Source organism: Lipotes vexillifer, unplaced genomic scaffold (genome assembly GCF_000442215.2).
Source record: "Lipotes vexillifer unplaced genomic scaffold, Lipotes_vexillifer_v1.1 scaffold858, whole genome shotgun sequence".
Taxonomy (NCBI): Eukaryota; Metazoa; Chordata; class Mammalia; order Artiodactyla; family Lipotidae; genus Lipotes; species Lipotes vexillifer.
In genome coordinates, this window is record NW_006788467.1 from 1274943 (window position 1) to 1290459 (window position 15517).

Sequence of the window (15517 nt, forward strand, 5' to 3'; positions counted from 1 at the left end):
CTCAGCCCAGCAGTGACCACTGTGTCCTCTGCTTGCCTGTGAAACCTCATTATCAGTACTATACTAGTGACATAGTACTTACATTAAGGTCATGATATTAGTGTGGGTCTTCAGCTTTACTGTGCATGAGAATCATGTTTGTTAAAGTACAAATCTAAGTACAAACTATGCTCCACCCCGAGCTTCTGATTCAGTAAGTCTAAGGTGGGACCTGGGAATTTGCATTTCTTATAAGTTCCCAGGCGATGCTGTTGCTTCTGGTCCAGGGATTACACTTTTAGAATCACTGGTGTCTATGTTTTCTCAGATTAGCTCTAGGTGGCAGGAGTGTTGTATTGTTCCTTTTTACATTGACCCATCCTCCCCTTTCTATACATCACAGGTAGTACATAGGGCAGTAGTTTAATACAAAAGGAACAAATGTTTTTCAGCTGAATTTAATCACTTACTGAAGCTATGGTCAAACTCCATATTCACTAGCTGGTTGTACTCAGTCTTAAACCATTTCCAATATTTAAAAATCTACTAAAGAAGAATGTCTTAGTGATGGCAGGTAAACAACATATTATTTGTGTATAAAAACCACATTATTTCCATTTCTCTATAATGTGGTTTTTATACACAAATAATATGTTAGAGAAATGGAAATAAAAACAAAAATAAACAAATGGGACTTAATGAAACTTCAAAGCTTTTGCACAGCAAAGGAAACCATAAACAAGACCAAAAGACAACCCTCAGAATGGGAGAAAATATTTGTAAATGAAGCAACTGACAAAGGATTAATCTCCAAAATTTATAAGCAGCTCATGCAGCTTAATAACAAAAAAACAAACAACCCAATCCAAAAATGGGCAGAAGACCTAAATAGACATTTCTCCAAAGAAGATATACAGACTGCCAACAAACACATGAAAGAATGCTCAACATCACTAATCATTAGAGAAATGCAAATCAAAACTACAATGAGATATCATCTCACACCAGTCAGAATGGCCATCATCAAAAAATCTAGAAACAATAAATGCTGGAGAGGGTGTGGAGAAAAGGGAACACTCTTGGGGAATGTGAATTGATACAGCCACTGTGGAGAACAGTATGGAGGTTCCTTAAAAAACTACAAATAGAACTACCATATGACCCAGCAATCCCACTACTGGGCATATACCCTGAGAAAACCATAATTCAAAAAGAATCATGTACCAAAATGTTCATTGCAGCTCTATTTACAATAGCCCGGAGATGGAAACAACCTAAGTGTCCATCATCGGATGAATGGATAAAGAAGATGTGGCACATATATACAATGAATATTACTCAGCCATAAAAAGAAACAAAATTGAACTATTTGTAATGAGGTGGATAGACCTAGAGTCTGTCATACAGAGTGAAGTAAGTCAGAAAGAGAGAGACAAATACCGTGTGCTAACACATATATATGGAATTTAAGGAAAAAAATGTCATGAAGAACCTAGGTGTGAGACAGGAATAAAGACACAGACTTACTAGAGAATAGACTTGAGGATATGGGGAGGGGGAAGGGTAAACTGTGACAAAGCGAGAGAGAGGCATGGACATATATACGTTACCAAACGTAAGGTAGATAGCTAGTGGGAAGCAGCCACATAGCACAGGGAGATCAGCTCGGTGCTTTGTGACCACCTGGAGGGGTGGGATAGGGAGAGTGGGAGGGAGGGAGAGAGGGAGACGCAAGCGGGAAGAGATATGGGAACATATGTATATATATAACTGATTCATTTTGTTGTGAAGCTGAAACTAACATGTCATTGTAAAGCAATTATACTCCAATAAAGATGTTAAAAAAAAAAACCACATTAGATATAGATATAGCCTCAAGCTTCAATTCTTCATGTTTGTAGAGAGGTATATTGACTCTCGGAATTTAATAAAGGAAATTATTTCTATTTTCCTTTGGAATGCATTTTTAAAGTTACATTTTGGGATGTGCCCATCTTACATTCTGGAAATTCATAATGCTTTAAATAATTCCCCTATGAAAGTATGTTTCTGTGTCAAGGACCACTCTCTGCCTCCTCTGAAGCCTAGAGATAGACTGGCAGTGAGGGGGATTAGAAGGAAGGTATCCATACCAAAACAGGACAGAGGAAGAAAAATAGGGAGAACTTTCAGAAGACACTAAAAGGGTAATTTTTTCCCCAAATCTGGGGAAGATAATGGTTGTCAACTTAGTAATTGCTATTTTCCCCCTGGCTCACCCATGACTCAACTGCTACTGGGTTAAAGATACATTACAGAAGGAAGCTCTAGCTCCACAGCTGACCATGTTTAGGGCTTGGAATTGACCAGTGGGGTACGTCTACTATAGACTTACATAAGGAAGATCTAGGAAGGCATCCATCTTTCCTAGCTTTATTATATTTCAATCCCACTTTCTCCAGCCCAAACTGAACAAGTCAAGATGAACAATCTTTCCTACTGAATTCATTTAAAACATTTAAATACAGTTCTTTTGTTTCAAGATGCTTGTTCGTTTGACCGAAAATTTTCATTGACCAAATTAAGTTGGATAATATTAAAGACTTTTTCTAGCAGCTAAAATTCAAAGTAGAGAGGAAACTTTCGACCTCCTTGATTTTGGAGGAACACTGGCTTCTATAAAATAAGACTAATTAGAGATGCTGATGCGGTCAACATGGAGATAAAGCTAAAGAAAAAATGCTGCTAAGGAGGCTGAAAACAAACTTTCAGTGAAGCCACCAATAGACTCTTTGTGTGGTATACGCTGTGTAAGATGAGAGAATTTCCTCAGCTGCTTTGAAGACAGTACTGATGAGGGTATAGCCAGAGGTCCAGTTCCCATATGGACTTCACGTGACCCCAAATTCTTCTCCACACGACCAAAATCTTTGGTCTCTAGACATGATTGCTCTCTCTCTTTTTTTTTTTTTGCGGTACACGGGCCTCTCACTGTTGTGGCCTCTCCCGTTGCGGAGCACAGGCTCCGGACGCGCCACTCCGCGGCATGTGGGATCTTCCCAGACCGGGGCACGAACCCGTGTCCCCTGTATCGGCAGGCAGACTCTCAACCACTGCGCCACCAGGGAAGCCCAACATGATTGCTCTTAATTACTGAACACAAGAGGGACTAAGCAAAAAAAAAAAAAAAAAACTTGCTTCAGAAAAACAGATCATCATTGCTTTAAATATGTTTTAAAGTGTATACCCTTCTGAGCAAAAGTGACATCTTCATCACAAAGAATAAAATAATGCATTCACAGTTATTTTCATCTCAAAGGTTGAAAATATGGTCCTAATAAATCATTTTTCCACAAACATTTTCCTAGGTTGGTGCTAAATTTATAAGATATGCATGACAAGTTAAACAATAAACATTCTCTAATGCTTCACCTTTATGATTACAGTAACAACTGTGAATAATGAAACGCTTCCTATCCTTGCTCAGCCATCTAAATACTTGATGTGAAGACAGAGGTAGCTGACATAATGGTAAAGAATATGAGAAAGAATGTGTGTGTGTGTGTGCGCGCGTGTGTGTGTATATATAAAACGGAGTCACTTTGCTGTATAGCAGAAATTAACACAACATTGTAAATCAACTATACTTCAATAAAAAATTCAAAAAAAAGACAGAGGCAGTTGAAGTCAATATTCCTAACCTTTAGTTTAACCAAAACTCAATTATTAAATACATATATGGAGTCACAGACAGCTTTAGAGATCCCATGATTTTTCATTGCTGCTTATATAATTTGGGGGATTTCTTCTCCATTTCTATTCAATATATCCTGCCTGAGTAACTGCTATGCTGGCTGTACCACCCAAGGCCACACACTATAGTCATATTTAGCAGAAAACACAATAAGAACAACACAAAGAATCATGATTGTGAGGGGTGAGGACAAGAGGAAGCCAGGAAACAATTTATTTAATTTTAGAAAGCATTTCACAAGTTTACATACCAAAAACATTGAGTTACCATGGAAGTAGAGGAAATGTTTTGTCACAGAGAACTGGCTAAAAAACAAAGGCGAAGTTAAGCAGACATCTCTCTGGATGGAGAAGTGTTAACAGCAGGGAGCCCTGGGAACCTTCCTTGTATATGTCTTATTTAACTGCCTTTATACAAAATACGTAAACAGTTACAGTGAAACAAACTTTCAGAATTTAATGTTAGGTGATTTCTTTCATTGTCATTTAGTCCAATTCCTTCATTTTGCAGATGGAGGTAAAAAATCTATGACATGGAGACTTGGTCAAGGTGACACAGCTAGCAGGAAGCATGTCCTGATTCCTAGGCAATGGGCCTTCCTCTGCCACCCTGCCTTGGCTTCACTGGCCGATGTTGTGACAATGACACTGTGCCAAGGGGACAATTAAACACCGCAGGCAGATTTCACAAAGCCTTCTGAGTTGAGCAAGCATGTGAGTCAGATGAGATTCAGTGTGGAAAATATAAGTAAATGCATTGAAGAAAACATAATCTAAACTCCAGTCAGAAGTTTAGAGGCTTTATATGACCCAGCAATCCCACTCCTGGGCATATATCTGGAGAAAATTCTAAATTGAAAAGACACGTGCACCCCAATGCTCATTGCAGCACTATTTACAATAGCCAAGACATGGAAGCAATCTAAATGTCCATTGACAGAATAATGGATAAAGAAGATGTGGTGTGTGTATATATACAGAGAGAGAATACTACTATATTAGTAGAATACTACTCAGCCATAAAAAGAATGAAATAATGCCATTTGCAGCAACATGGATGGACCTAGGGATTATCATATTAAGTGAAGTAATTCAGAGAAAGACAAATACCATATGATATTACTTGTATGTAGAATCTAAATATGATGTAAATGAACTTATTTACAAAACAGAAACAGACTCACAGACATAGAAGACAAACTTGTGGTTACCAAAGGGGAAAAGGGGTGGAGGAGGGATACATTAGAAGTTTGGAGTTAGCAGATACACACTACTATATAGAAAATAAACAACAAGGTCCTACTACACAGCATGGGGAACTATATTCAATATCCTGTAGTGAACCATAATGGAAAAGAATATGAAAAAGAATATAGATATATAACTGAATCACTTTGCTGTACACCAGAAACTAACACAACATTGTAAGTCAACTATGCTTCAATTAAAAAAAAAAGAAGTTTAGAAGCTTTGATGATCAGTTACAGGAAAGGTGCCTATATATAATGCTTCCCCATCAGCTTAATGTGCTTCAGCACATCAGCTTAATGTGCTGCAGTTCCACTGAAATGCCTTGGATCAGCAGATCTAGAAAAAAGTGGGAACAAAATAGAAAACATTGCCCTACAACTGTACAAAATCAGAGGGTCTAAGTACTTGGAAAGTTGTGTTGAGTTTTAGGCATAAAACCTAAAAAGAGATTGAATAGCTGGAAAGAGTCACAAAATGGCAAATAAACTGGTTATAGGAAAGGAGGGACTTCAATGGGAGGACTGACTGAAACAAATTTAGGAGAGAGAGGGGAAACTATTACTATACAGTAATATTGTACTGAGTACAGCCACAACTACTGAGCCCACGTGCCACAACTACTGAAGCCTGCACACCTAGAGCCCGTGCTCTGCAACAAGAGAAGCCACCACAGTGAGAAGCCTGCACACCACAACGAGGGGGAGCCCCCGCTTGCCGCAATTAGAGAAAGCCCACGTGCAGCAGTGAAGATCCAATGCAGCCAAAAATAAATTAATTGATTAATTAATTAAAAAATAAAAGATAAAAATCACTGAAGTAATTTAGTGGAAGGAGAAAAGTCAGTAGGGACCAGAATAATGTGATTAAGCTCCCTTCTGGAAGATATAAGGGAGGGTTTTAATGAGAAGGAGTTGGATGGAGGCAGGGAGATCTTCAGGCCAGGAAACTACATGGGAAAAGTCAGTATGTGCCTGGGGATACTACAGAGGCCACTCAACTGGAGTAAAGGAAGATAAAGATGGATGGGCAGAGAAAGACCAAATTAGGCAGGGCCATGAAAGCCAGGCAGAACATCTTGCATTTTATCTTGTGGGTAACTGGGAGCCAATGACAGTTTCTATGGCTAGAGCTGAAACATGGTCAACATTCACCATTTCTTAACATTTCCCTAGTATGTTGCCAAACTCATACTGGCAACGCTTACGTTTTACTTGTATTTAATATTTTTCATTTGCTATAAAAATAATCACGTATAACATCTAGGTAGATATTTTGACATGAGAACTCCCTTTGGTTCCAAACTCATTCAAATAATACATTTTTGTCTAAAAAGAGAAATTATAATGTGAGGTTATGAAAAGTCCATTTCCCTCTTAACATTCTTCCTAGCAACTCAGTTGTTTTCATTGGCCTTTATTAAAACAACCTTTGTGTGAACTGGCAATTTGTTTGGTAAATATCAATGAAAGCATATTTCAGAAAATATAGTAATAAAAACCAAGCCAATTTCAGAAATATGCTTGCTGCCAGACATCAGTCTTCAGCTCATATTATGAGTATTTCCAGTAAGTCTTACACATTAACATGAGAAATAGCTTACTGTTTAAGATCAAAAAAGTTGAAAAATTCTTCACTGCCTCTCAAAAATTATTCAGGGGGTCTGTCCATAAAATGTATTTCTCTTTTGATAAATTGCATTTATAATGGTTTCAAGCACTTCAATTCAATTGAACATTTTTCCTCCCAAACCTACTGAGACTGCTTATTATCATTCAAGTATCTATATACTTTACAACTTTAAGAGGTCTGGAATATTAATATTTCAGCAATACCTATCTGGAACCCTTATCTACTTTCCAAACCTTTATAAGATAGAAGCTTTGTTCAAGACTCCAAGGAAATTCTGTTACTATTTTTCAAGTGTGCACAACTCAGCTATTGTCACTAAGCTACATTTAATAAGAGAAAAATATTATTCCTCAGCTGAAGTCTAATGAGGAGGAGAAACTGCTAACTATATGTTCTAAAGAGCATTCACTTAAATGCCTCCTGGTTGGCAGATAAAATATCTCTGTGAAGTGAAATGGAATCATTGCATAGTTCTTTTGGGGGTACTGTTACAATCAGCCTATATATCTGCTATGATGGTTTTTTATATAAATGTTTTCTGTCCCTTCCTCTTCTCTTAGAAAACATCTCCTCAGTCTAACTGTCCTGGTTTCTACAATAAAGGTTTCTTCATATTTCAAAGTAAATCAGTGAATTAATTTCGTATAGAGTTTGAGTGTGGTTCTGTGTGCCTATAAACGTGCTGGTCGTTATGGAGTAGATATAAGGAGTATAAGATATGATTTTTCTGTGAAGCAGCTCACATTACATCAATACTTGTGCTCTATAAAACATGAAATGATAGCAAATAATTCAAGGCATTCTCACAACCAAGGACTGAGATGTAAAAGACAGAGCCTAGATCCAAGGTGGGGGAAGATAAATGTGGGTTACGGTATTTAGGAAAGCTCACTGCAAGGCATGGCTTTATGAGAGCCTCGAAGAATGGGTCTGACAAGGGGAGGGAAGGTGGAAATTCATTTCAAGCAAAGAGACTAATATGAGTGAAAAAGCAGGATGCAGGGAGCAAACTCTCTTATTGAAGGGTTATTAGATGCCAGATGCGATAAAATATTTATGAAATGAAACAAATATCATTTACTCCTCACAGAAAATCTTTGAGGTGGATACTATTATCTCCATATGACAAAAGGAGAACGAGGCTCAGAGAAGGTAAGACATTTGCTCTAGGTCACCCATTAGGCCTTTCAAAATCAGGATTCGACACCTAGGTCTACCTGGCTGGGGTTTTCTCCAGCAGCTCATTGCCTCCTTTGTGTGTCTGTGCTTCAAGGAAGAGAATGTCTTGCCTCTAGCAATTCAATGTGATGGTTAAATGGGAGCCAGCTTAGGGCTTCCCTGGTGGTGTAGTGGTTAAGAATCTGCCTATCAATGCAGGGGACACGGGTTTGATCCCTGGTCCAGGAAGATCCCCCATGCCATGGAGCAACTAAGCCCGGGTGCCACAACTACTGAGCCTGAACTCTAGAGCCTGTGAGCCACAACTACTGAGCCCGTGTGCCACAACTACTGAAGCCCGTGTGCCTAGAGCCCCATACTCCATAACAAGAGAAGCCACTGCAATGAGAAGCCTGCGCACCGCAAAGAATAGCCCCTCTCGCCACAACTATAGAAAGCCCGTGCATCAACGAAGACCCAACATGGCCAAAAAAAAAAAAAAAAAAAGGAATCATTATTTTAAAATATATGGATATTTATATTAAAGAAGAGTTGAAGGCTTAATCAAGAAGCAAAATCTTAATGATAAATATAAGGCAAATGACAATGAGTATCCATTCCCTTAAGCTGATATTAGGGACCTGGAATCATCATTACAAAATGAAATCAGTAAATTGGAATAGTGAGGCTGGCTGGGTTAGGGAATGTGTAGATTGCCATAATTTTTTTTCTGCTGTTGTTTTTTTTAACATTCTCTATGGTGGGTCACAGTAAGAGAATGAAATAATTGCTGTGCCAATAGTTGGTCTCACAAGTTATGGCTGCCTTCTTGCTACACCCAAAAAGGAGAACTTAAACTTGGAACAAATGAAAAGAAATAACCATCTTGGATAATTTGAAAATATGGAAGTACTTAAGAATTAAAACTAGCAAAATCCCAAACCAAATCAACTCAAACAAACTTTGGAGAACCCTCAAATTCTGAAGAACATATTTGGGACAAAAGTCTCTAATACCTTAAAGAAAAAGAAAAGGGTTTGTATCTGGCTTCTGAATATTTACTATACTGGTATCATGCTGTCACTTAACACAGATAACATTGTGAGGATTTTCCCCACTGTGTTAACACAAAAGTCTTGATCATAACACAAGATTCCATTTGAAACACGTAGCTCACTCATTTTGAAGCCACGTGACAATCTGTAGGCTTCTAAAAGGAATGGCTATGCTGTTTGAACAATTTTGGTAAATTTTCCTAAATTTTCATGAGCAAAGCTTCTACTCATCTCCCCTCCCCCAGCATCACCTGCTATGTAGGTTTGTAAGAAATGGAAAAAATCAGAGTTGATTACAAAATCTCTCAGACCACAGTAAGATCAGCAAGATGGCCAACTAGAAAGCTCTAGGCCCTCTGTCCTTCACAGAAACATTAGAAAAACAACCAGAGATTGACTAAAATAACTGTATAGGAGCTCTGAAACCAGTCAAAGATCTAAAGCAACCGAATGAATGCCCAATCAATAAAAAGCCACACTCAATATGGTAGGAAATTTTGTGGCACTTCGACTCTCCCTTGCCCCACCCTTTCTCTGGAGAAAGGACAATCTTTTCAATAATTCTTGCTGGGAAAACTGTATGTTTACATGCAAAAGAATGAAGTTGGACTCTTACCTCATACCATAAATAAAAAGTAACTAAAAATGGACCAAAGACCTAAATGGAAGGCAGAAAACTCTTAGTAGAAAACATAAGGTAAAATCTTCATGACTCTGGGTTTGGCAATGATTTCTTTGATATGACACCAAATGCATAGGCAACAAAAGAAAACTTAAACTGAACTTCATCAAAATTAAAAACTTTGTACATCACAGTACACAGTCAAAGAGTAAAAACGCAGGGCTTCCCTGGTGGCGCAGTGGTTGAGAGTCCGCCTGCCAATGCAGGGGACCGTGCCCCGGTCCGACAGGATCCCACGTGCTGCGGAGCGGCTGGGCCCGTGAGCCATGGCCGTTGAGCCTGCGCTCAGCCTGTGCTCCGCAACGGAAGAGGCCACAACAGTGAGAGGCCCGCGTACCACAAAAAAAAAAAAAAAAAAGTAAAAAGGCAACCCATGAAATAGGATAAAATATTTGCAAACCATGTATCTGATAAGGGATTAATACCCGGAATATATTATAAAAAAACAAAACTCAACGATTTAACAATAAAAAACCAAGCAACTTGACTAAAAATGGGCAAAAGAAGATACACAAATGGCCTAAAAGTACGTAAAAAGATGTCCAACATCAAAAATAATCAGGGAAATTGCAAATCAAAACCACAATGAAATACTACTTCTCACCTATTAGGATGGCTGTTATATATAAGTATATAAATAAAAACCAGACTGTTAAAAGCATTTGGCGAGGATGTAGAGAAACTGGTGGGAATGTAAAAATGTTATAGCTGCTATGGAAAATGGTATGGCTGTTTCTCAAAAAAATTAAAAATAAAATTACCATATGATTTGGCAATTCTACTTGTGGATATACACTCAAAAAATTGAAAGCAGGGACTCAAACAGATTCTTGCACACTCATATTAATAGCAGCATTATTCACAATAGCCAAGAGCTGGAAGCAACCCAAATGGCCATCAAAGAATGAATGAAGAAAATGTGGTCTATACAGACAATGAAATATTATTCAGCCTTAAAAACAAGGAAATTCCAATACATGCTACAACCCAAATGAAGCTTGAGGACATTATGCTAAGTGAAATAAGCCAGTCATAAGAAGACAAATACTGTATGATTACATTTACATGAGGCACCTAGAGTAGTCAAATTTGTTGACACAGAAAGTAGAATGGGGGTTGCCAGGTGCTGGGGTGAGGGAGGTGGGGAAACTAGTTAATGGATGTATTTTCAGCTGGGGAAGATGAAAGAGTTTTGAAGATGGAAGGTGGTGATGGTTGTACAACAATGTGAAGATACTTAATGCCACCGAATAGTATATTTTAAAATGTTTAAAATGGTAAATTTCATGTTCTGTATATTTTACCACAGTAAAAAATACAAATAAGAATATCTTAGACCAAAATGTTTCCAGATAGCACCTTCTGTCACTAAGCACCTGGGTTAACACATCTTCCTCTCACTGTGGCCAACAGAGGCGGCCTTGAGAGTTTCATGAACAGATTTTAATTTCTATGATACCACAGTATCTTTAACTTCTTAATGCTGGTAGATATCATAAATATGTCTATGTCATATAAAGCCCACACTAAGATGCATTTTTATAACCTTGTACCTAAATATTTCCTGTATGAGATGTGATATTTTGCATATATTAATAATACAATATACTCACAAATAATATTATTTATTCACATGTACAATAATAAGCTAAATATTTGATACATGGATAGCAAAGTTAGTAAACGACCATTTGATTGACAGAATTAATTTATGAGCAATGTACCCCCAGGAGCCGTCTAACCTACATTTTTCTCTCTCTCAATTTAAGTGTCCCAGATTTATTTAAGGCACATGCTGGTCTCCCTTCCTAAAATAATTGTCCTCCTTCCTTCTACCCACTCAAATTCTACCTATTCTTTAGAGCTCAGCCAAAGGAAAGTATTTTATAAAGCATTTCCCGGCTATCCCAGCCCACTTTCATCCTCCTAATGTCCAGACTCTATATAATCATTTAGTGCTTAGTAACAGACTGCCTTGTATTATTTGCTATCATTTTATGTTTTAGAACCAACTAAAATGTACTGAGAAATTGATGATTATTCTAGCCTGAAAGGACAGCCCAAAACAGTGATACAAGGTACATTCACTAAAAGCAATGTGAACTTGCTTATTCTCTGTCAACTCTAGTGCAGCTCAGTACGAATATGAGTTCAAAATCACTATTGATTAGGATTACTAAACTGGCTTATGGAAGACTGGGAGGAAAAATTCCCTCTCTGCGACCCCCAATACACATGCAACACACACACAGTAGCACACACATACTCAACCACGTACACTGGAGCACAGTTTGCACAGAAGTAGCAACTTTACGGAAAGAAACTCTGGAAACTAAAGCAGTAACATTTTTTGAGCACCCAATATGTGCAAAGCACTTTGCTGCGCCCTATGAATAAGGAATTCACACATCTACAGTCATCTTTAACCAAAATTCAGAGTCTATTACATTGGTGGTTAGGGCATATGCTTCTGGGCATTGGCTTAATCTGGGAATTTTCCTCTTGGATCAGACATGAAACCAAGCTGAGAAAAAAATATGAGAGGAGGTGGAGGGTAATTGTCTTCCCCCTGCAATAAAGAACCCATATTTCAACAAACTGACGAAGTTTACTTGTTGTAGTTAAAACTACATATTGCTGTGAGTTCAAATTCTTTCTATTAATATGTAAGATTTATTGAAATTATATTGTTTAAGCAGGAACAAGAAAGCTGAAAATCATTTCAGGTTTTCAAGCCGTAAGGGAAAATGGTGCCTTTAGGTTTTCCACTCAACTAGGAAAATTATAGCTTCATATTTGCAGCACTAAAGCTAATGCAATGTCAGCAGCTCCATCAAACTCTGTTGTTCAGCAGTTTATAATTCAAGCAGAAATGTTCACTCCAAGCCCAAACTTGGCCTACACAATTTCAAAGAAAATGAAGAAAAAATTATTTTGGCTAGTGCTAACTTATAAAAGCAAAAGAGAGGGTCTTTTAGAGAGTATTTCAAAAAACATCTAAGAATTTGAGAACGTAACTGAGAATTACTGAGTTGACATCCTTCATTCCTAAGGTTATAGAAATAACCCCAAATTCCATGACATCATGTCAGCATCGGCAGTATCTTAACTACCTTCATGAAATTCTTCATCTGGTAGAATTTCATATCAGACAGAATTACTGTTCATAGGGAAAAAACAATTATAGTGGAAAATAAGGACAAATAGGTAGACATTTCTCATGAGGGCATCATAAGACTTTAGATGTATTTTTCCTTTAAGCACTAACTCTCTAGTGAAACATACACACACATAGAGAATGAGAAAAAGAAAATTCTAGTTTTTAAAGTGTTTTGCAATGGCAGGCTGGAATTCCCAGAATCTAGCTTCCTCCTTCCAAATGTCATCTTAGAAACAACTTAGTGCTGAAGTGAATTTCTGGCAGCGGATGACTGGAACTATTGGGCTGACCAGCTCACTAGAGGTGGGTGGGTGTGAGTGAGGTGGGGAGCTAGTCAGTTCTGGGATGGCAATTTGAAGTCATGTGGCAGGTGGGTTATAGACTGCCTTTGTGTCATCCTACAGATGAGTCTAGCAGCCAACCCCTCATTACTCTGATCTCCTATAGTACCTTCAAAATACATCAAAACTTTTGATATTGTGGTATCAGGGCTTTACATAAGAAAGTCATCCTTTCCTATCTGTAGAAGGCTCACTGTATTAAATATGTTGATACCTTAGGTATTCCATGTCTGTTTTCATACAGCATTTATTAAAGCTGTGCTATGCACCAGGCTACAGATGATCCGACAGGCTTCCTTTCTTCAGGAGAAGTCAGGAGAAGGCGAGCAGTTCATAAGGACAACTCCAGTACAATTGTGGAGTGCCATCTGGATGACTTCACTGAAAAGGATGCTGAGGTGTCAGAAGGACACCTTGTCTCTTCACCACCACGCACCTTTCACCACGTTTTGAAATCCGCTTCCCCTTCCTTCTTCCCTTAACGCTCATTTCGTCAAGCACTCGCTGCGGATGGGACCCTGGGTCGTTGTGTGTGAGACCATCAGGCCTGGGAGAGCAGTACCAAGTACAATTTTCAGAGGGGACAGCGGTGGCGTCAGGAAGGGAAGGCTAGCCTGGCAGAGTTGCCTGCAGGGTCTGGTCGGGCTTTAGCATTGCGGGGGCGCAGAGAGGATTTACGGGTTTTCTGGGCATACCTGGTTGAAGGGTGCGGCGATGAGCGAGGGTTCCCATATCTTAGAACCTGTGGTCGCCGTCCCGCCTGTCCCGCCTGTCTCTTTTTTGGGTGCCATGCAGAGAACGGAAGGAGCATTGGCCTCTAAACAGGCCTAGGCCTGGACTAAGCGTCCCCGCTGCCATAGTAACCGAAGCCACGCCCAGTTCCTGAAGGAATTGTCTCCCCTCTGCCAAACCTGTCCTGAATCCTTAGGTCAACCGCCTCTGTCGCCATGGCAACTGAGTTTCCCGGAGCGCGCTGCAACTTGAGGGCGGGACTCCAGTCCCCTTGGTTTAATCTTAGGATTTCCCAGCAGAAGAAATGCGCAAGTGGAGAGGGAAAGGACGAGGCTGGCCTCGAGCTGGTCAAGCTTTCTTTTACTCACTTCTACCCTCTGCTTCTCAGAGCCTTCTCTGGCCCGAGGCATTGTCTTGAAATTCAAAATCCCTGGAATCCCGTCCAGGACTTCTTCACCAGGATTTCTTTCACCCTGGGTAACCTAGAATGAAGAACTGACTCTCCTCAGAAGACGGCCCCCGCCAGTTTTCTCTTCCACTCTAATCTGCCCAAGATGCTTCACTATGTGAGCCACATTTGTCTCCCGACCTGCATCCTCTGCTTCGGTCTCGGTTCTGCCTCCCAGGGCCTTACTAAACAAGTCCAATCACTCTTCCACAGGACCCTTTATATAATTATAGTTGGGATTACTGTCTTTATAAACCTTTTTCTCTGCCTGAGTAGCCCCAGTTCTTTCACACTGTCCTCCACTGCTCACTAGAGTCTTTTTCCCCTTTCCCCACCTGCAGCACCAATATCTAAAATATCCTGATCAGACAGAGTTCCCAAAGTAATAATGATAGTAATAATAATAATGGTAATAACAACTCTTGTTTTTTGAGCACTGGTTATATGCTGTACACAGTTATATTATTTAATTCTTAAAACAACCTTGTTCCAAGTCCCATAGTGTATCACTGATGGCACCAGATTTAGAATCCAGGATTCAAATGATTTTAAAGAATTAAACATTTTAAAATTCAAAAAATGAAGATTTCAGGATGGAAGAATGCACTTCCAGTATAATCTTTTACGGATCCCTTTGTAAAGTCCTACCAGGATAAATTTAGATATAGGTTTTCCAAAACTGATTTAGAGAATTGAAAATAAAGGTTTTATTACAGAATGCTTTTTGCCAGTTTTGGCCTGTTTCATTATTCCAGAGAAAGTGGTAGATAATTTATGATACAAAAGGGGAAGACATTATACAGTAACCAAATATATAGGGAGTTTCATCTTAGAATTGGTCTGTTTAATTTCAGAAAATAGGTGTGAATGACAATGTTCATAGTTTTAAGAAACAAAAGCCATTCAGCTAAAAGGGGACCCTGGCAAGAATAGAAAAAAAATCATTACCATCTGTCATACATTTATGCTCTTTTGGTATAATAAATTGTTTCCCCCACTAAATATAAGTTGAAACTTTATAAGCATATACTTTACTACATAAATTTTCCCATATGTCTGTGGCTGAAACAAAGCTATTTGGAGAATTTTCTTTCACATTGGCAGAGTCACTCCTGGTTTGTTTCAGTTTTTCCAGTAAGATTTTGCATTTAACATTATTTAGCTCACCAAGGATCGTCTACATTTAGGGATGCACTGTTTCTTTAGGAAACAGTGATTATGGAATTATTTTTTTCAAGTTTTACACTTTGATCTTATAGTAAGTTCAGTGAACTCTTATTCAGGTGTAAAGTCTGAGTCATGACTCTCATACATGAAAGGTTCTAGGCAGCTATTGATGTGTCCAGTGTT

At 38.7% G+C, this 15517-nt stretch overlaps 1 protein-coding gene across 1 annotated transcript in view; it reads right to left on the reverse strand.

Annotated features, from left to right (window-relative positions):
* SPAG17 (sperm associated antigen 17) overlaps positions 1 to 13778 on the reverse strand; it is a 227316-nt gene extending 213538 nt beyond the window's left edge. Inside the window, exon 1 of the mRNA XM_007461630.1 lies at positions 13683 to 13778. Within this exon, the coding sequence (XP_007461692.1) occupies positions 13683 to 13778 (96 nt within the window). The remainder of the gene's footprint in view (positions 1 to 13682) is intronic.
* Between the last annotated feature and the right edge of the window lie 1739 nt (positions 13779 to 15517).